At 59.9% G+C, this 18,736-nt stretch overlaps 2 protein-coding genes across 5 annotated transcripts; one reads left to right on the top strand and one right to left on the bottom strand.

Moving 5' to 3' along the window:
• The first annotated feature begins 2,244 nt into the window (after positions 1-2,244).
• Positions 2,245-8,004, top strand: PSMC3 (proteasome 26S subunit, ATPase 3). The gene is made up of 12 exons (XM_043481045.1): positions 2,245-2,502; positions 2,754-2,837; positions 3,469-3,594; positions 3,974-4,078; positions 4,186-4,248; positions 4,491-4,628; positions 5,046-5,189; positions 5,308-5,456; positions 6,310-6,406; positions 6,603-6,748; positions 7,531-7,612; positions 7,848-8,004. Exons 1-12 carry the CDS (start codon positions 2,425-2,427, stop codon positions 7,956-7,958), a joined length of 1,323 nt encoding a protein of 440 aa, XP_043336980.1. The 5' UTR covers positions 2,245-2,424; the 3' UTR covers positions 7,959-8,004.
• Positions 8,005-9,838: 1,834 nt separating this feature from the next.
• Positions 9,839-18,262, bottom strand: SLC39A13 (solute carrier family 39 member 13). 4 transcript variants are annotated; one of them, XM_043481046.1, is made up of 10 exons: positions 18,020-18,252; positions 16,170-16,472; positions 13,861-13,974; positions 13,541-13,665; positions 12,763-12,867; positions 12,563-12,652; positions 11,833-11,883; positions 11,395-11,527; positions 11,111-11,210; positions 9,839-11,017 (listed from the first exon to the last, which is right to left on the bottom strand). In XM_043481046.1, the coding sequence occupies exons 2-10, from the start codon at positions 16,462-16,464 to the stop codon at positions 10,942-10,944; spliced, it is 1,089 nt and encodes a 362-aa protein (XP_043336981.1). In that variant the 5' UTR covers positions 16,465-16,472; positions 18,020-18,252; the 3' UTR covers positions 9,839-10,941. The 4 variants fall into 4 exon arrangements, with proteins under 4 accessions (XP_043336981.1, XP_043336982.1, XP_043336983.1 ...); XM_043481048.1 differs by having other exon boundaries at positions 10,876-11,017; positions 11,399-11,527; positions 18,020-18,259; XM_043481047.1 differs by lacking the exon at positions 12,763-12,867 and having other exon boundaries at positions 18,020-18,257.
• Positions 18,263-18,736: the final 474 nt, after the last annotated feature.

Below are 18,736 nucleotides of genomic sequence, written 5' to 3'. Positions count from 1 at the left end.
AGATGTGGGTTCAACTCCTGGGTCAGGAAGATCCCCTGGAGGAGGACATGGCAACCCACTCCAGTATTATTGCCTGGGGAATCCCATGGGCAGACGAGCCTGGCCGGTTACAGTCCCTGGGGTTGCACAGTTTGGACACAGCTGAAGCGACTTAGCAGCAAGCACAAAACCCCCCGCAGGACCCGAGAGGCTGTTTCAGGGACCTTGGCTTTTACTCTAAGTCTCGCACCTGCCGCAGGGTTTTGAGCAGAGGAGTGACATGATCTAACGAGGCTTTAAAATAATTCCTTTGGTTGCTGTGTTGAGAACAGAGTACACAAGACAACTGGCCAGGATGCTTCAAAAATGTCAATGTCATGAAAGGCCAAAAAAGATTGGGAGACTGTTCTAAACGAAGGAGAACGTAGAGACCTGACAACTGACTGCCATGTGTGATTCTTGACTTGATATTGGATTTTTTTTTTAAGGCTCTAAGATATGTTTTGGAGATAATTGAAGAAGTCCATATGGACTGTATGTTAGATTTTATTGCCTCAATATTAAATTCTTTAGGTATGACAATATACTCTGCTATAATGTATTGGAGTTCCATTATTAGACTGTCTTTACGCTTAGGAGACACAAGTTGAAATATTAGAGGTGAAGTAACATGATGTCTGCAATGTACTTTGAAATGGTTCAGAAAAATACACAGAGAGCAAAAGAAAATGCAAATCAATTAGTGAATCTAGGTGAACGATACATAGGTATTCATTGTTTATTCTTTCAATTTTTTAATATATTTTGCAGTTTTCAAAATAACAGATTTTAAGAAGTATTAGTAGGGGTCCCCAGAAGAACAGATCCAATAGGAGACATATATGTATGTAAAAAGATTTATTATAAGGAACCGGCTCATACAATTACAGAGGTAGGAAACCTCCAGGGTAGGTAGGGTAAATTGGCAAACTGGAAACCCAGGAATGTTGCTGGTTTAGTTTCAGTCTTAATCAGGAGGCCTGAGATCCCATGGAGCTGCTGGTATACATTTTAGTCTGAAAGCCAACAGGCACAAGACCCTGTTCAGTTCAGTTCAGTCACTCAGTCGTGTCCAACTCTTTTCAACCCCATGGACTGCATCATGCCAGGCCTCCCTGTCCATCACCAACTCCCAGAGTTTACTCAAACTCAAGTCCATTGAGTCGGTGATGCCATCCAACCATCTCATCCTCTATCATCCCTTTCTCCCACCGCCTTCAATCTTTCCCAGCATCAGGGTCTTTTCAAATGAGTCAGTTCTTTGCATCACGTGGCCAAAGTATTAGAGTTTCAGCTTCAATACCAGTCCTTCCAATGAATATTCAGGACTGATTTCCTTTAGGATGGACTGGTTGGATCTCGTTGCAGTCCAAGGGACTCTCAAGAGTCTTCTCCAACACCACAGTTCAAAAGCATCAATTCTTCGGTGCTCAGCTTTCTTTATAGTCCAACTCTCACATCCATTCATGACTACTGGAAAAACCATAGCTTTGACTAGTGAACTTTTGTTGGCAAAGTAATGGCTCTGCTTTTTAATAAGCTGTCTAGGTTGGTCATAACTTCTCTTCCAAGGATCAAGTGTAAGGACTGATATTTCAGTGTAAGTCCCAAGCCTGGATCCATATTCCTGGGCTTCCCTTGTGGCTCCCTCAGTAAAGAATCCGCCTGCAGGGTGGGTAGACCTGGGTTTGATCCCTGGGTTGGGAAGATCCCCTGGAGGAGGAAATGGCAACTCTACTCCAGTATTCTTGCCTGGAGAATCCCTATGGACGGAGGAGCCTGGCGGACTGCAGTCCACGGTGTCATAAAGAGTTGAACACGACTGAGCGACTAAGCACAGAACCCAAGCCTAGAAGAAACCCAGCTCAAGACAGTCAGGAAGAAGGAGTTCCCTCTATCTCTGGGGGTGTTCAGCCTTTTGGAGCTATTCAGGCCTTCAACTGATTGGATGAGGCTCATTCATTTTGGGGAATCCCCTAATTCCTAACTAGGCCGATTCTGCAGTTGAAAGACCGCCCCCCGCAACCCTCCTTGAAAAGCGCCCTGTGACGCGCCTGATTAGGACTACATTTCCCAAGGGCCCTGGGGACACTGGGTTTTTTTTCTCCCTCCCCTTTCTAGTCCCCCTCTGGACGTGCCAGCCAATAGCGCTCTTCCTCTCGCTGCGGCAGAAACAAGACGAGGGCGGGAACTTTTCAGCAGCCGCGGGGGCGGGTCCTGTGGCCTGGGATTCATCTTTTGAATCCGAGCAGCAGATTCGCCGCCGAAAAGCGGCCCAAGCTAATTTTTTTCAAGAGTCAGGACTTGTTGACGTAATCTCACTAGTCAAGAGCGGACGTAAAGAGAGGTAACATTATTCTCTTACCGCGGCTGCCGCCCGGATTAACCCTCAGGCTGCCTCTCCAAATGGTGAATCTGCTGCCGAAACTTGAGAGTCCAGTGACTCGGCAGGAGAAGATGGCGACCGTGTGGGACGAAGCTGAGGTGCGCGCTGGGGAAGCCGGCGGTTCTGGAGCCCGGGCCACGGGGAGACCCCGCTAGCGGGAGGGGAGGCGGTGACTGCGGGGGTCAGGGTCGAGCCCGGTCCCGGGATTGGGGTCGCTTGGTCGCGACTCCATTCGGGTTTTTTTTTTTTTTGGCGGATAGTGGGTTAATTGAGGCGAAGAGTTGGCTAAGTCACAGTGCTGAGTTAACTGCCTTGAATTTAAGAAGAAAAAATTATTTTTTTTTCACAGCAAGATGGAATCGGGGAGGAGGTTCTCAAGATGTCCACAGAAGAGATCATCCAGCGCACACGGCTGCTGGATAGTGAGATCAAGGTGGGCGGTGAAGCCCCCTCTCGCTGCCCGCGACCTCACACACAGGGCAGGCCCTGGTGCTCCCACCTTCCTCTCTCGCGTCATCTCCGGCCTCCCTCGGAGAGACGTGGGGACCGCGGTTTCCTCCTCAGACCAGAAAAAGAGGAAAGAAAGGGACGGGAGAGGGCCAGGGTGGTGGGAGACCAGGCGTGAGAGGGGGGATGGTCTGACTGCCGTTCCCAGCTTGGTCTGGGAAGTATTCCTCTTGAGAGTCTGTCTTGAAGTCCCCATGTTACAGATGAGCAAACTGAGGCTAAAAGAGTTTTGTTTTGTTTTTTACCGCGGTGAGGTATGGAGCCTGTAACGAAAGGCAGAACCTGAAACCTGTGTTTGCTCAACTCAAAGTCTGGCTCTTTTCCCTTGAATACAACTACTTCTTCTGGAGGTTTCCCAATGGGCCTCCTGTTTCGACCTTTGCTGGTTGTGGACCCAGTCAGGCTGAGCATTCAGAGAGCCTTTGACCTGAGTGAAGGGGTGGGTGCAGGAGGCTTCCTCCGGCAGCCTGGATAAGGCGCTCCAATTCAGTGGCCCTCAGATAAGCTGGGGTAAAGCTGAACATTTCACCCTCACCTTCCATTCACCCTCACCCCAGATCATGAAGAGCGAAGTGTTGCGAGTCACCCACGAACTCCAGGCCATGAAGGACAAGATCAAAGAGAACAGCGAGAAAATCAAAGTGAACAAGACCCTGCCGTACCTCGTCTCCAACGTCATCGAGGTGTGTGTGTATGTGGAGGGGAAGAGGGGTCACTGGGGCTTGGAGACAGCCTGCCACTGGGGAGAGAGTGGGTAGGCCTTTTGAGGCCTAAATTGCATGCAGGATCTAAACCTCTTAGGTTCTCCTCCCCAGTGTAAGTTTTTAGGGGAATATTCAGGCGTGAAAAGGCATCGGAAGCTTCATGTTTCTTTTTCTACTGGGTGTTTTTCCTCGGGGGGTAGACGGGCACCTTTGCTGGGCTCAGGGTTAGGCTGGGGGGTGAGGTAGGGATCGCGAGCCCTGGGAGTGCTGAGGTTGTCTAGGCCTCAGAAGTGCTGGGTTCTGCAGAGTACAGGGGGGCTGAGCAAAGCCTCTGGATCTGAGCTTCTTTCTTTCCCAGCTTCTAGATGTTGATCCCAACGACCAAGAGGAAGACGGTGCGAACATCGATTTAGACTCCCAGAGGAAGGGCAAGTGTGCAGTGATCAAAACCTCTACACGGCAGGTGAGGCTGGCTCAGCAAGGGCTGCAGAGGATGAGAGGGGGATGCGGGACAGGACTCGGGAGCCTCCCTGAGGGCTGACTGAGGCTGCACCTGGAATCCTTCTGCAGACCTACTTCCTGCCTGTGATTGGCTTGGTGGATGCCGAAAAGCTGAAGCCGGGAGACTTGGTGGTGAGTGGTGTCCCTGAGCCCGGGCGGGCCTTTTCCAGCGAGGTTCCCCCTACTGCTGAGCTGAGCCCCTGCCCCCAGCCCAGGTCACTGTGGGTTCTGAACGTTTGTAGAGCTGCCCGCCGTTTGATTCTTGTGTTGCCCGGTCCTGAGGCTCTCCTTTCATTCTATGGACACCTGTCCCCCAGTCACTTGGGTAGGCCTTGAGGTGGGACAGAGCTGAGGTTTTCATGTTGTGTCCCCAGGGTGTGAACAAAGACTCCTATTTGATCCTGGAGACCCTGCCCACAGAGTACGACTCGCGGGTGAAGGCCATGGAGGTGGACGAGAGGCCTACGGAGCAGTACAGTGACATTGGGGGCCTGGATAAGCAGATTCAGGAGGTGAGGGGGGCCCGGCGCCTCACCAGCCTTTTGTGTTTCTCTGCTTTAGTGATCAGAGCACTTTTCCTCCCATGCCTCTTATCCTTGCAGCACTCAAGGGAGGCAGCTGGAACAGAGGCCATGGAACAGTTTAGGAGACCGAGCTCTGCAGAGTCTGAGTGACTTGCTTGGGATCTCAGACAGTTAGGGCCGGAGCCAGGACTGGAGCGCAGGCTCCTGTTCTTAGCCCGTCCTTCTGCCCTATCCTGCTATTCTGGGAGTCCACCGCCAGCCTTGGTGGGAGCGCGTGTTCTGTCCTCTGGATGTGGGGCAAGGAGACGGCAGTGTCCCTGAGTTGAGTAGGAGGGTTACAGATAGGGTTAGGCTGTGGGAGCCCACAGGGCTTCACTCTCCTCACCCAGGTCTTCTTCCTGGCAGCTAGTGGAGGCCATCGTCCTGCCAATGAACCACAAGGAGAAGTTTGAGAACTTAGGGATCCAGCCCCCAAAGGGGGTGCTGATGTACGGGCCCCCAGGCACGGGGAAGACCCTGCTGGCCCGGGCCTGTGCTGCGCAGACCAAGGTGAGTGCCTTGGGAAGGATGGGGGGAGACGGGCAGGAGCTGAAACTCGGCCGGGTGGGCTTGAGTCAAAGGGGCCTCTCGTTGTGCCTTTGTCCTGATTCTGTCACCCCCACCCCAGGCCACCTTCCTGAAGCTGGCCGGCCCCCAGCTGGTGCAGATGTTCATTGGGGACGGTGCCAAGCTAGTCCGGGACGCCTTTGCGCTGGCCAAGGAGAAAGCGCCGTCCATCATCTTCATTGATGAGCTGGACGCCATCGGCACCAAGCGGTAAGGGGCGTGGGGTGCCAGCAGGCTGGTTGCTCTGGATGCCCACACTCCCACCCTGCTCGCCCTGGGATGGTGGCGGCTCTCTGCATGTGCTTGTACTTCTTCATCCTCTTCTGACTCACCTCCCTGCTTCGTTTCTTCCCCGCACCATCCTTTCTCCTCACAGCTGCCAGCAGGTTCCTCCCGAAGCATCACTCACCGGCTCCCACAGCCCCTCGGGCAGGCAGAGCCTGCTTTCCCCTTCTGGGCCTCCCCACTGCTCCCTGGCATACACGCTGGGCTCGCCACGGCCTGCAGGGCCCCCGTGTGGTGCCCCTGCTCCCCTCCCTCCCCACCCCATCCCTGCCCTTGCCTCCCCGGCCCCCGCCGGGCTTACTCCAGACAGCCCCACGGTTTGCAGGCCCACTCATTGGCAGAGATTTGCCACCTGCTCTTTTCTCTCTGGAATGTGCTTTTCCTTCTTCCCTGATCTCCGCTGGTTGGTTGCCCAGTGATGTGTTTTCAGCCTTTGGATCTCAGCCTGAGGGACAGTTCCTCAGGGACAGCTGCCTGGGTCCCCTGTTCCATGCCAAGTCTGGGCCAGATCTCTGTATTTCTTCTGACTTTTGGCTCAGTTTGTGATGGCACCTTCATCAGGGGCGCAGGCCAGCCAGTGGGTTTTGCTCACTGTTTTGTCCTCACTTTGGCACCTGAGCCCAGAAGCCTCTCATCTCTGACACCATTTCTGTGCTGGTCCCTGGGCTGGGCGAGACTTCTCTCTGCCCCGGGATGGGTTGGGTTGGGCTTCTGTTGGTGGAGCAGGGGAGGGCGCCCCCCGAGCTGCGGTCTCACCAGTGTCTCCTTCGGGGCCCAGCTTCGACAGTGAGAAGGCCGGGGACCGGGAGGTGCAGAGGACGATGCTGGAGCTGCTGAACCAGCTGGACGGCTTCCAGCCCAACACCCAAGTGAAGGTGAGCGTTGGCATCACTTCACAGGGGAAGAAGTGGGGCCGAGAGGTCAGGGGATCTTCTGTTGTCTCAGTGGCGCAGCTTGAGTTAGAATTAGAGGCGGTCTTGAACATCCCCTGCCGTCTCCCCTGAGCCGGGCTGCCTCCTTGCCTGTCTCCGAAGCTGCCTCCTCCTTCAAGTGGCCGCGTCTCCTCCTCAGGTCATCGCAGCCACCAACAGGGTGGACATCCTGGATCCCGCCCTGCTCCGCTCCGGCCGGCTGGACCGCAAGATCGAGTTCCCCATGCCCAACGAGGAGGCCCGGGCCAGAATCATGCAGATCCACTCCCGGAAGATGAACGTCAGGTGGGTCAAGTCACGCGCGAGGCGCTGAGACGTCCTCTTAGGACTGAACTTCCCTGGGTACTTCCTCTCTCCCTCCACCTCCCGTTCACACGTTGCTGTCCCCGCGGCGGTCTCCGTTTCTCCCAGGCGCCCGACCTGATGCAGAACCTTACTGGGGCCTGGGATCCTCAGAGTTCCCCTGCACACACCCCCTCCCCCGGGACTGCAAAGTGTGCCGGCCCGGGCCGGTTCCTGGCCTCCCCCGCCCCAGCAGGTAAACACAGCCCAGCCTGGCCCAGGGGAACCCTGCCAGGGGCCAGGCAGACCTGGGTCCAGATCTGTGTGACCATCTGCAGGTGGCATAAGCCTGGGTTTCCTTCCTGGGACTTGGGGGTGAGTGCCTCAACCTCACGGGGCTGTGACCATGTCTGGTGCAGCACTTGGCGCAGGAGGGGAGTCAGCGAAGGGCTGTGCTGGGTCAGGGCCCACGCCGCCTGAGACAGACAGATCGCTGTCTTCTGTCTGCACAACCTCCTGCTCCCCCGGTCTGTGTCCCGGAGTCCAGGTGCATCTCGAAGGCTGGAGACACTAGAAATAACTTGGTCTAACCTACTCTGACCTCTCTCCCTCCCTCCCTCCCGCCTCTCCCTGCCCTGTGCAGCGGAGGGAAGAGGCACGGTGGGGATGGGACTTGCCTATGATCTGGGCAAGTCGACCTCACTGCCTGAGGGAACGTGTCAGGGACAGCTGCTCTTCCTGCCCCCTCCCCGAAAGTCAGTGAGTCTCCCCCTACCTCCCCATAGTCCTGACGTGAACTATGAGGAGCTGGCCCGCTGTACGGATGACTTCAACGGGGCCCAGTGCAAGGCGGTGTGTGTGGAGGCGGTGAGTGTGGGCGCTTCATGCCACCGCCCTGCTCAGGCTGGTGGAGGTGGCCAAGGGAGGGGCTGAGATGGTGGAGGCCTCCGGGAGCTGGACTGGGGTGTGGGGAGGTACCTGAGAGCCTGTCTGTCTGTCCTGGGGGCTGGGACGTGGGGAGAGACCCGAGAGCCTGTCTGTCTGTCCTGGGGGCTGGGGCGTGGGGAGAGACCCGAGAGCCTGTCTGTCTGTCTGGGCACAGGGCATGATCGCGCTGCGCAGAGGTGCCACGGAGCTCACACATGAGGACTACATGGAGGGCATCCTGGAGGTCCAGGCCAAGAAGAAGGCCAATCTGCAATACTACGCCTAGGGAGCCTCCTCCGGGGAACACTCGCAATAAAGGATGGTTTCCGGTCCCTGCCGCCGGTCTGTCTCGCCTTCCCCGGGCCTTGGGTGGAGGAGTCGGGGTGTATGCCGGAGGCCCTTGCCCCGGTGCTGCTGCTGGAAACCCGAGCGAGCCATGGGCCTCAGACCAGTTGTCAGGGCGAGGCCCCCTGGCAGGGACGGGTGCGTGCCCAGCTGTTCCCTGGGGTCTTCTGGCCTCCAGACCCCTCTGACTGCACACTCTCCACCCCACCTCTCAGTCTGAGCTTCTGAAAATTGTCGTTAACCTGCAGCTCTCCCGAGGGGCCTACACAGAAGCCAAACTAGTGTTGCCCTTCCTTTTCAATTTTGGCGCTCTGGCCCTCGACCCTGCTTCCTGGTAAAGCCAGGCTCTGGGCCTTGGCTCCATGGGTCCTGGCTGCCAAGCCTTCTGTTTCTCTCCACGTCCCTGTTCGCTGTTGGCCCATTTCCTCCGGCTGAAAAAGGAGCTTCAAGCAAGGTCCGCTGAGAGCCCTTCTAGGCCTAACCCCAGTCACGCTGTGTCCTCTCCCACCCCGGTCCTGCCCCAGCCCCGTCCCTGTGACGCCCCATGTCTGGTCAGAGCCCTTTACCATCTTGCTGGTCTTCTCTGCCTGCCACCCTTGCAGCTCTGCTGCCTGAGAGCTGACCAGGCGGTTCACCGCTGGCTGAGGGCTCACCCTGGGCCACGTGGTTTGCGGGGCTCCTGCCTAGTTGTGTCTAGTTAATCTGAGCCACCAGTAGGGCAGCCCTGCTTTATGGATGCATCTGAGCAGCTGGGCCAAGACCACACGGCTCTTAGATGGCACGGCCAGGGTTCAAACCCGGGTCTGGGCCTGAAGCTACCGTGTTGTGGTTAGCAGGTTTGACTGTCCCCCTCCCCGCTCCACAAACGGCCTGTTAAAACAGCAACCCTTCGAGAACACCCCATTGGCTCTCAGTTGCACCCTGGCAAGAGCCCCTTACCCTTGTTTTCCCATCCCCTCGGAGGGGCCGTGCCCAAGATCCCAGCACTGCTGCTGACTGCCGGCCCCACCCCTGACCTCGGAGCCCCATCTGTAAATGGGACCTGGCTGCCTCCTGCAGCGGGCTGAGTGCAACTGCGCCTGGGGGGTGGCGGGGGCTGGGGGACAGCCCTGGGTTCCTTCGTGCCACCAGGCCTGGGCCCACCAGGCCCCGGCTGTCACAACCAGGTAGAGCAGGTCCCTTTTCACTGAAGATAGCTAGTCAGAGCCAGGCCCTCCCCGCCTAGGAGCCAGCCGACCTGGGCTTCACACCCTGAACCAGACCCTGTGATGCGGTGAAGATGCGCCCCCCCCGCCCCCGACAGCCTGCCAAAGGTGGGAGAGGAAGCGGGGGCTCCCCCCCGCCTTCTCCCAGGAAGCAGCTCCCTCCCATGCCTGATGCTGGCTTTACTCTCAGTGTTCACTGGAGAGGAGGGTGTGGTTTAGAATAAAGATCTCATTTTTCCTTTTTAACAAAAAATAATTCCATGGAGGCCAAACCTGGAGACGACACTGTGGGTGGAGCTCCCTTCTGCGGTGACGTTACTCAGGCCAGGCTGGGAAAATTCCCTTGGTTTGTAGGTCTGTGAGGACACCAGCCTTGGGGGTGATGTGGGCTATAATGACCTAGAACCAGGCTTTTATTGCATAAAAAGCTAACAACAGAACAAACCAGGGAAATGTGGAATGTACATACCCTGTTCTGAGAAGCACTCTAAGAGTGCAGAGATGCGCAGAAGGGCTGGAAGGCGGGGATGACAGGCTGGGCAGCCTGCAGGAGCCGGGGCGCGCGCCCCGCCGGCGGGGACGCGGGTGCCCGGCTCTCGTGTGCACAACACAGGCGGCCAGTTTGTGTGTATTTATTTGCATCTTGTCTATACAACAGGTTATTTACAGATATAAACGAAACCACAGCAAAACTGCTGTAAAACCCTTCGGCCCCTCCTGACGCGACTCCTCCCGACGCCCACGGCCGAGCGGTGGGGCTGGAGCCTGGCTGTGGAGTGGGCCAGCTGAGTACCTGGGCGTCAGCCAAGGGAAATAGCTGGGGATTATGGCTTCAGCATTCTCCCAGAGCACATTCCTGAGCGCTGACAACGTGGAGCCCTCGCCACCCCCACCCAGCCCCACCAGCGGTGGGCCGGGGAAGGGGCCCGCGTTGGGGGGTGGGCGGCCACGGTTCTTCATCTTCCTGCCCCCAGCATGTCTGTCGGACCCCGAGCTGGCAGGAGCTCCCGAGCGGACGGGGAGGACGCTGGCCCGGGGCCGTGTGCTGCCCTGCTGGCTGCCGTTTGGCAGCTGGAGGTGGCAAGAGCTGCCGGTGCTGCCAGGAAGGCGGAGGCGGGGGAACAGGAGCCGGCCCAGGGCTGATGGGGAACAGGTCTTAGAAAGCATCTCCCAGCTCCACGCTGGGTGCAGTAGGACCGTCAGCGCCGAGTGGAGCCAGGGGTGAGGCACTCGCCTCTCCTCTCTTTGGCCTTGGAGCTGGTGAAGGAAGGACCAGGATGCAGGCCGAGAAAAGGTGCCCCAGCCTTGGTCCCTGGCTGCTCGGGGCCGGGTGCACGCGCCCAGGAGCTTACCCCCTCAGGCCAGGGCCCCCTGAGGCCTCGGCGGGGGCCAGCTTGGGGCTCTCGGCAGGCCTGGCTCCTTGGGCGGCTCACTCCTCCCGGCAGCGTGCAGAGGCCTCTGCTCGGGACCGGCGCTCCCGTGCCTCACTGCTGACTCCGGGGGTGCAAGACCACAGGGTGGCAGGGGGAGGAGACCGCAGTGGGCGGGCCGGGCGTCAGGGATCACAGTGTCGGCCTCGCACACACCTCTGGTCACATGTGCACACCACACGCACACCCCCCACCCTCTTGGGTTGGAGGCACACTCTCACTCACACACACGGTCACAGAGTGAATCCGAGTCTCTTATTGCTGTGCAGGGGAGGGGCGCCGGGGACGGTCACTCCACGAAGACGGAGAACAGCACCATCACCATGATGCCCGTGCAGAGCAGAAGCACCTGCTGCAGGGAGCGCCTGCGGGGGGAGAGGGCCGGGGCTCAGGCGGCCGCGCGGGCCGGCGGGCAGCGGGCAGGGGCCTGCCAACGGCAGGGCCGGCGGGCAGCTCACCACGGGTCGTCTTCTTCCAGGAGGTCGGGCAGCACGTTCACCAGGGCAATGTAGAGAAAGCCGCCGGAGGTGAAGGGCAGGATCCAGGCCACCGTCTCCTCTGCAGCAGGGGGAGGAGCCCTGACTGGCTGGGGGGGCCAGGCGGCCACGTGTACCGACCGCCACCCCCCGCTCCCCGCCGTGGGGCGGACCAGGGCAGAGCCGGGCTTGGATACCCGGGTCAGGGCGGCCGTGCCCTTCGGCCGGGGCCCCTCTGCGGACCGCCACCACCCCCATGCCCGTACCTACTCCCTTGGGGGACTGCGCGCAGATGGCAAAGCAGGCGCCCAGCAGGCCCCCCAGTGCCGTCGAGAGCTGCAGCTTGGCTGCGCTCCATCGGTCAAAGCCGGCCCGGAGCAAGATGGCAAAGTCGCCCACCTGAGGGGAGGTCCAGACGATCACTCTGGGCCCCGGTGGGGCCAGATGCCCTGAGCATCAGGTGTGCACAGGTCCACTGAGCCCCCAGCAGCAGCCCCATCGCTGGGACCCCCGGCCCACATCCCCTCTGCTGGGCCCCCAGTCCCCAGAAGGCTGCAGCGTGCCTGCAATGGTGGTTGCAGCCTGAGTAGCCCCAGGTCTCTGGTGCAGCCCCCCAAGCCCCCATTGCTGGGCAGTCCCACCCAAAGTACCTCCCACCAGCTGCACACCCGCACGGCTGATCACGGTGAGCCTGTGGCACTCACCTCATGGGGGATCTCATGCAGGAGGATGGCCATGGTGGTCAGGAGCCCGATCTGCAGGGAGGGGAGTGTGTGTAGGGGGTCTGTGTTGAGGGCACCCACCTGCCCACTCATCCTACCAGTGTCTGCTATGGGTCCCTGGCGGGACACCATTTGGCTACTAGAAATACAGCAGCAAATGGAACAGACCAGGAACCCGCCCTCAAGAAGCTAACCATCCTGGGTGGAGAGGCGAGGACTGCGTAAACACAGAAGGAGCCGTGTGACTACACACCGTGACAGGGGCCACGGGGACCGGAGGGACTGCGTACCACGGGACACGGGGGGCCTGACTGAGACGAGGGGTCAGCAGAGGCCTCTCTGAGAAAGTGCTTTTGGAATGGAGGCCTGAGGATGAGAGCAGGAGAAAGAACACTCCAAGCAGAGGCAGCAGGGAGGAGGAAGCCACAGGTGGGGGGCGAGGTGGGCCAGCTCAAGGGCAGACAGCGCTCGGGGCCAAGCACAGAGGGCAGAGGGAGCCGAGTGGGGAGAAGCATCAGGAAGTAGGCAGGGGCCGAGTCTAGCAGCTTGGCTGAGGCCCGTGGTCCCAACGAGGACGGCTGGGATAAGGTGCCAGGTGCAGGGAGCGTGGCAGAGATGGACTGGAGGCCGCCTCTGGAGGCAGGGCCGCCTGGTCAATGTGGGCCCTGCACGCCCATCGCGATGGCCTACCCCCCGCCCCAGCCTCACTCACCTTCTTGCTCACAAGGAAGCTGGCGGCCACGGCCAGCCCGTGGGTGAAGTTGTCTATGGTGTTGGCCAGCAGGTTGAGATAGCCACTGACCTGGGTGAGGAGGGACAGGGTTGGGCTGAGCCAGGCAGGCGGGCCTGAGCCGGGCCGGCCACTCAGGGAGGGGCGGCTGTGGGACGGGGGGCCCCAAGCGGGCCACTCACTTTGATGTTCCGGACCACGGCGCTCAGGCCGGGCTCTGCAGCCGGCTGGGCCAGATAGTGGCCTCCATTGAGCGCGGCAGCAACTGCGGGGTCTTTGCTGGGGGCCTAGGGCCAGGAGAAGGGGGGAGAGGTGACATTAGATGCCCCCCACTTGGCCAGGGTAAACAAAGGGAGTGAGAGATGGAGGAGTCAGGGGACACCCCTTTTACCTGGCTGGACTGCGCTGCCCCACCAGCCGGGTGACCCCAGACCCAACAGTTCCTCTGCCTCCCACACTGCTGTCACTGGCATCTACGGGGACCAGTCACGGCCGGGGCTGGGGCCCAGATCCTTCCAGACAAGCTGGCCCAGCCTCCCAGAGCTCCCAGGAAAGGGCCAAGAGACCCTCTTTTTTTAGGGCTTGACTCAAAACCTGAATATTCAATGCAAGGGCTATTGCTGAAGCTGAAACTGCAATACTTTGGCCACCTGAGGCGAAGAACTGACTCACTGGAAAAGACCCTGATGCTGGGAAAGACTGAGGGTGGGAGAAGAAAGGGACAACAGAGGATGAGATGGCTGGATGGCATCACTGACTCAATGGACATGGGTTTGAGTAAACTCCGGGAGTGGTGATGGACAGGGAGGCCTGGCGTGCTGCAGTCCACAGGGTTGCGAAGAGTCAGACCCGACTGAAGGACTGAACTGAACTGAACTGACTTAAAACCTGGGCCTGCAGGCCCTAGCACCACCACAGAACGAAGGCTGACCTGTGTGGGCTCTGGGGTTTGGGGCTCACCTGGCTGGTCTCCTCCTTCCCCTTGCTGTCCAAGAACAACTTCTCCAACACCAGGAAGGTCAGGAAGCCAGCAATGACCCACAGTCCCAGCTGCTGTTGCTGCTGCAAGCTCTGCCCCTCACCACCTGCAGGGGGCAGCACTGACAAGCCAGGCCCAGCCAGGGCACAGATTGGGGGTGGGGAGCCCCCCATTGGAACTGGGGCACAGGGACCGTGACAGATGTCCAGGAACCCCTCTCCCAGTCATTCTGCAGGCCTGGGCACCAGCTCCCACCCACCGCCACCACCCTCCTGGCCCCCCAGCCTGTGGCCTCACTCACCAGAGCTGGCACTGTTCGTGTAGGCCCACGCCTCGGGGAGCAGGTGGAGAAACACGTTGCCCAGAAGTCCCCCCAAGGCAAAGCTGAGCAGCTGTTTCAGGCGCCGTGCCCCAGCTATAAGGCAGAGATGCGGGACCTGGGAACCAAGGCCAGAGTCCCTGGCCTGACCCCTTCCCCACCCAGCTTACTGGGCTCCTAGTGTGATCTCAACCAGACTGCAGATCTCTGGAAGGCTGCATGTGGGCTGCTGGCCTTCCCGGGCCCCCCAGCCTCCAGTCTCAATAGGGGCTGGTGTTCAGCAAGAATTCAGCGCGTCCTCCAGGATGCCCGTGAAGCCACTACTGCTCCAGGGCTAAGAGACCGGACAGGTCCCGGCTCCCAAAGCCAGCAGCTGGTAAGTCTGGGCAGATTACTTCCAGGACTCAGTTTCATCATCTGTAACGTAGGGACAATTGTATCTACCTGACAGTGACTGATCTTGAGGAAATTAAATGACAACACGTCCAGGAAATGCTTATTAAAGAGGAGTTTTTCTCTTCTCAGCCACTGGTACTCTCAGCAAAGTGGCAGAGATCTGACAACTTGTGCAGACTTAGAATATCCAGAGTTGGAAGTGCCCTAAGGGGGCCATCTCGAAACCCTTGGTCCAACAGACAAACCGAGGCCCAGAGGGAAAAGGTGGCTTGGTGGCGGGGGTGGGGGGGGTATGATCCCAGGGTAGCTACTGCTTCCAGGCTGTGCAACCTTGGGCTCCTCGAGAACTTCTCTGTGCCTGTGCGTCCCCGTTTGTAAAGTGGAGCTAACAATCCAAGTCCTCCCTAGGCTGACCCCACAGGGATGCTATGAGAGGGGCAGCAGCTCCGGGCCTGAAGAGGGCTGTGTTCACAGCTGCGATGCCAGCCCTCAGCCCAGTGTCCGGCATGGCTGCGTGCCTCACCGTCTGCTGAATGAACAGTTCCTAAGCCTGGCAGGCAGCACAAGTCCCTGGGGAACCCTCGCTTCAAAGCTTCCCAGGGCTGGTCCAGAACTTCTGTGTCATTGTCCTGGCTGGGGGCGACAGGCACCTGCATCTTTAGGGCTCCCCATCTGACCCTGTTTATCTTTCATCACAGAATGTCACTGTGGACACGCGCACACCGTAGGAAGGGGAAGCCAAGGAAAGCCCTCTGCCATGCCTGCGCCCATCTCCCAGGTGCCCTCCCCAGAGGAGGCGGGCTGCCGGCCTCTCTGTGTTCCAGGGAAGGCCGCCCTGGGGGCTCTGGGTCTGAGCACCCTTTTGCACGCGGAACGGGGCCGAAGTGAGAGGCAGCGCTTTGTACGGGGCACTGGCTGGTGCACATGGAGCCCGTTCCCAGTGCTGGGCAGTCTTCTTTTTTTTCCATGTTAACAGGTTAATTGATGTGGTGTGCTCCATGGCCCACCTTGGGCCCACCACCCCCATCCTTGGAGGGGTCGCCGTGGCACCACCTGCCACGCGAAGCCAGCCTTGCTGCTGCTGGAGCCCGGGACGTGAGCCTGCATACTCCATGCCTAAGCATGGTTGAGACAGCAAGGAAACTCTGGCCAGAGGCAACGCCTAGTCCCGCTGCTCATCAGGTCTGTGTATGGCGTTTCGTGTATCACCCCAGAGGTATAACATCAAGACGGGCTGAGTAGCAACCGTCTTCTCCTGCATCATCCCACCCACCCCACCAGTACCAGCACCCCACGTCTCAGTAAGATCCCAAACCCACTCCTCACTCGCTAAATATGGTACAAGGTGACACTCAGGGGAGGCAGGTCTACTTGTGTTCAAGAACCCCCCCTCCCAGGTCTGGAAGCCAGGATGGATGATATCCCCCAGGCTGTTCAGTGGCTGGGCAGTCTTCCAAGCGCTTTACCAGTATTAGTTCATTTAATCATCACAGTAACATCTATGAAGCCGATAACTGTTATTCTCCCTGTTTTTAAGGTTGGGACCTTGAGGCAGAGCGAAGTTAAGGAACTCACCCTGTACCACCCAACCGGTAAGTGGCAGAGCCAAGCTCTGAACCCCAGGCAGCCTGGCGTCCTATTTCCAGCCTTGCCTCTCGCTTCGCAGTGAATGTTCGCTGACGTTCGTCTTTCAGGATAAACAGGTGCACAAACGGATGAGCAAATGAGCACAGCGCACCCTGGCTCACGGGACCGCGGGGAAGAACTGTACTCGGTCCAGCCCTCTATCTCAGACACGCTGCCGCCTGGGACGAGACCCGGCTCTCCCAGCAAGGGCAGCGGCATGGTTCCCCGGTCACCTGCCGCCCCCAGGTGCCGGAGGGGCCATCACCCACCTTCTGAGCGCAGCGTGGTCCCCATCTCCAAGGGAATGACGAGCAGCGGGAAGACCCCGCTGAGCCCCACCATGAGCGAGCCCAGGAGGGAGCAGATCCACGTCTCCAGCCTCTCGCCACTCAGCAGGGCCCCCCAGGACTCACTCTCCTTATTGTCCAGGCGACAGGCTGCCGCCGCCCCCCGGCTCCGGAGGGCCTGCTGGGAGCCCCCAGCCCCTCCCAGGAGCTCCAGGGCGAGGGCAGCAAGGAAGAGGAGCCTCTGTCCCGCCATGCCGGGGCAGGGACATCCAGGCATGCCACGTGCTGAAAGACACACAAAGGCCGCTTATGTGAGCGGCCACCCTTGGCCGTGCACCTGCTTAGAAGACATGGCACCTGGACCTTCCCCGCGCTCCCGGCGGCCACAGCGCCCACCCTCCTGCCCGCCTCCCCCAGGGCCTCCGAGGACCCCTGTGAGGGGTGCATAGAGCAACGGGGCTCTGTTCCTCCACACCCCACTTCCAAGGACCACACATTTCTTTTTTTCCTTGGGAGCCATTTCCAGACTTTATGTCAGCCTGTCCGCCTAAGGCTAAACTTTCCTTAATGACAGGGTGAGGCGCTGGCTGGGTTCCCTTCAGCCACCGGCAGGCGCGCCCCATCAGGGTGTCTGGCTGCCAGGGGAGAAAGCTTGGCTGCCAGGATGCGCCCCAGTGAGGACACCCCCAGGGGTGGCGGCCGGCACTGTCTAGATTGACGGGATGAGCTTAGGAAGTGCAGATGGCGGGAGCCAAGCAGCTGGACTAGGTCAAGATCATCAGGGCTTCTTCCTAGGAAATGAGTCTAATATCCTGGGGCCCGGAGACAGACAGGAGGTGAGACTGGAGAGGCTCCTTCAGTGACGAGCAGCCTCCCAGATGCACATCCAAGACCCACCCTTAACTTTGTGCTCCACGCTTACAGCTGCTTGGCTTGCAGTGCTGTGTGCTTAGTCGCTCAGCCCTGTCGACTCTTTGCGACCCCGTGGACTGTGGCCCGCCAGGCTCCTCGGTCCATGGGGATGCTCCAGGCAAGAAGACTGGAGTGGGCTGCCGAACCCTCCTCGCCTGACTGCGGACAAGTCCCTACAGCCCTTCTCTGAGCCCTTAGTCGCCTGCTCCGAGGGAGATCAGTATGGCCTCCCTCCCTTGGTCATGAGGGTGAGATGAGTGTGCCCGTCAGGTGAGTCTGCCTAGCATGCTGAAGGCACAGACAGCCCTCCTCACGTTAAGGGAGCACCCGGCGGGCAGATCACAGGACCTGGATGTGAGTCAACCAAGAGGGAAGTTCAACCTGGGAACTCAGGCATGAGGTTTAAATGTGGTCTGCCCAGCCTCCGGCTGGCTGTGACCTTGAGCCGGTGATGTCCTTGCCTCAGTTTCCTCATTTGCTGATGGAGGTGGGAGGGAGGGAAAGCAGCTGGAAGAGACGCTGGGGTCTGGGATCTCCAGGCCTTAAGGGGACCCTGATGAAACCCACTGGGCTCCACTGGGGACCAAAGGCGGGACTGCGGCCAGGAGGCCGGGCTTGGGAGGTAGAGGCGGGTCACGGTTAAAGGTGAGGGGGCCCCAAGTGTGGAACAGGAGATGGGGGTACCAAGAGAGTCAGAGAGGAAGAGGGAAGGGGGTAAGCAAGAGCGGCAGAGTGAAGAGGGGGAGAGCCAAAGACCGATGCGGAGCCGGGAGAGAGGGGGAAGACGCGTGGGGAGACAGGAGAAGAGCCCAAGGAAGTTTTAGCTCCCGGGCGAGAGGCCCAGGTCTGACCTGGACAAGGGGATCGGCAGAGTCCGTCCCGTCCGAGGCTCGGGCCCCGGGCGTCGGGCAGTCACTCACCGTGCGGCGGTGGCGGCGGCGCTCCAGGCGGCCCCGGCCATCCAGCTGCGGCACCGCGCCCCGCCCCGGCTCTGCCCCGCCCGGCCCGGCCCGGCGCCCCCCTCCACCCGAGCCCGGAGCCGCCCCCAGCGCGCGGCCACGTCACAAGGGACCTGTCCGGAACCCGGCGCGCCGCGCGCCGCGGGGTCGCGGGGGGAGCGGCGGTAGAGGGGCGCGCTTCCGCCTCGAGGCTATGGGGGACCCAGGAGGCTGGCGCACTTCCGCTCGGGCCGGACCCGGGACGGCGGCGGGGAGTGTCGGGCGGAAGTGGGAGCCCTGTGGGCACCCGGCTCGGCCTGGCAGCGCGAGGGCGGAGGCAGCGGCCCCCGCAGGGACCGCGAGTGGCCAGGGGACTTGGGCTTGCGGGGCCCGGCCGCCGCTTCCTCTCTAGGGCGGCGGTGCCGGCCGCGGCCGCACGGGGGCGCGCTCGGCCGCCGGACGGCGCCGCCCCAGGACGGGGTCTGGGTGTGCGGGGCGGGGGACGACTGCCGCGCGCTCCCGCTCTGAGTCAGCCGGGCCTGGCTCCTCCATGAGCCAGGGAAAGGGGAAGTGCCTGCCACAGGGAGGGGCCTAGCCCCGGGAACCTCAGAAGAGGGAATTTTATTCTTACTCATCGAATTATTTTTATGCTTTGGTTTTTCACTGGGAACCTCAAGCCTTTTGTCTCCAGGGCTTGTA

Source organism: Cervus canadensis, chromosome 11, assembly GCF_019320065.1.
Source record: "Cervus canadensis isolate Bull #8, Minnesota chromosome 11, ASM1932006v1, whole genome shotgun sequence".
Classification (NCBI taxonomy): Eukaryota; Metazoa; Chordata; class Mammalia; order Artiodactyla; family Cervidae; genus Cervus; species Cervus canadensis.
Note: the sequence above shows the minus strand (reverse complement) of the source record. Positions and strands in the feature narration are given on the sequence as shown.

Excerpts from the sequence above, each read along its gene's own strand:
- PSMC3 (XM_043481045.1), top strand. The coding sequence starts at position 2,425 with ATGGTGAATCTGCTGCCGAAACTTGAGAGTCCAGTGACTCGGCAGGAG. Across the intron at positions 2,838-3,468 it reads TGCTGGATAGTGAGATCAAG|ATCATGAAGAGCGAAGTGTT; the intron begins GTGGGCGGTGAA and ends CCCTCACCCCAG. Across the intron at positions 3,595-3,973 it reads TCGTCTCCAACGTCATCGAG|CTTCTAGATGTTGATCCCAA; the intron begins GTGTGTGTGTAT and ends TTTCTTTCCCAG.
- SLC39A13 (XM_043481046.1), bottom strand. The coding sequence starts at position 16,464 with ATGCCTGGATGTCCCTGCCCCGGCATGGCGGGACAGAGGCTCCTCTTC. Across the intron at positions 12,653-12,762 it reads CCGTGGTCCGGAACATCAAA|GTCAGTGGCTATCTCAACCT; the intron begins GTGAGTGGCCCG and ends CTCCTCACCCAG. Across the intron at positions 11,211-11,394 it reads GCAGTCCCCCAAGGGAGTAG|AGGAGACGGTGGCCTGGATC; the intron begins GTACGGGCATGG and ends CCCCTGCTGCAG.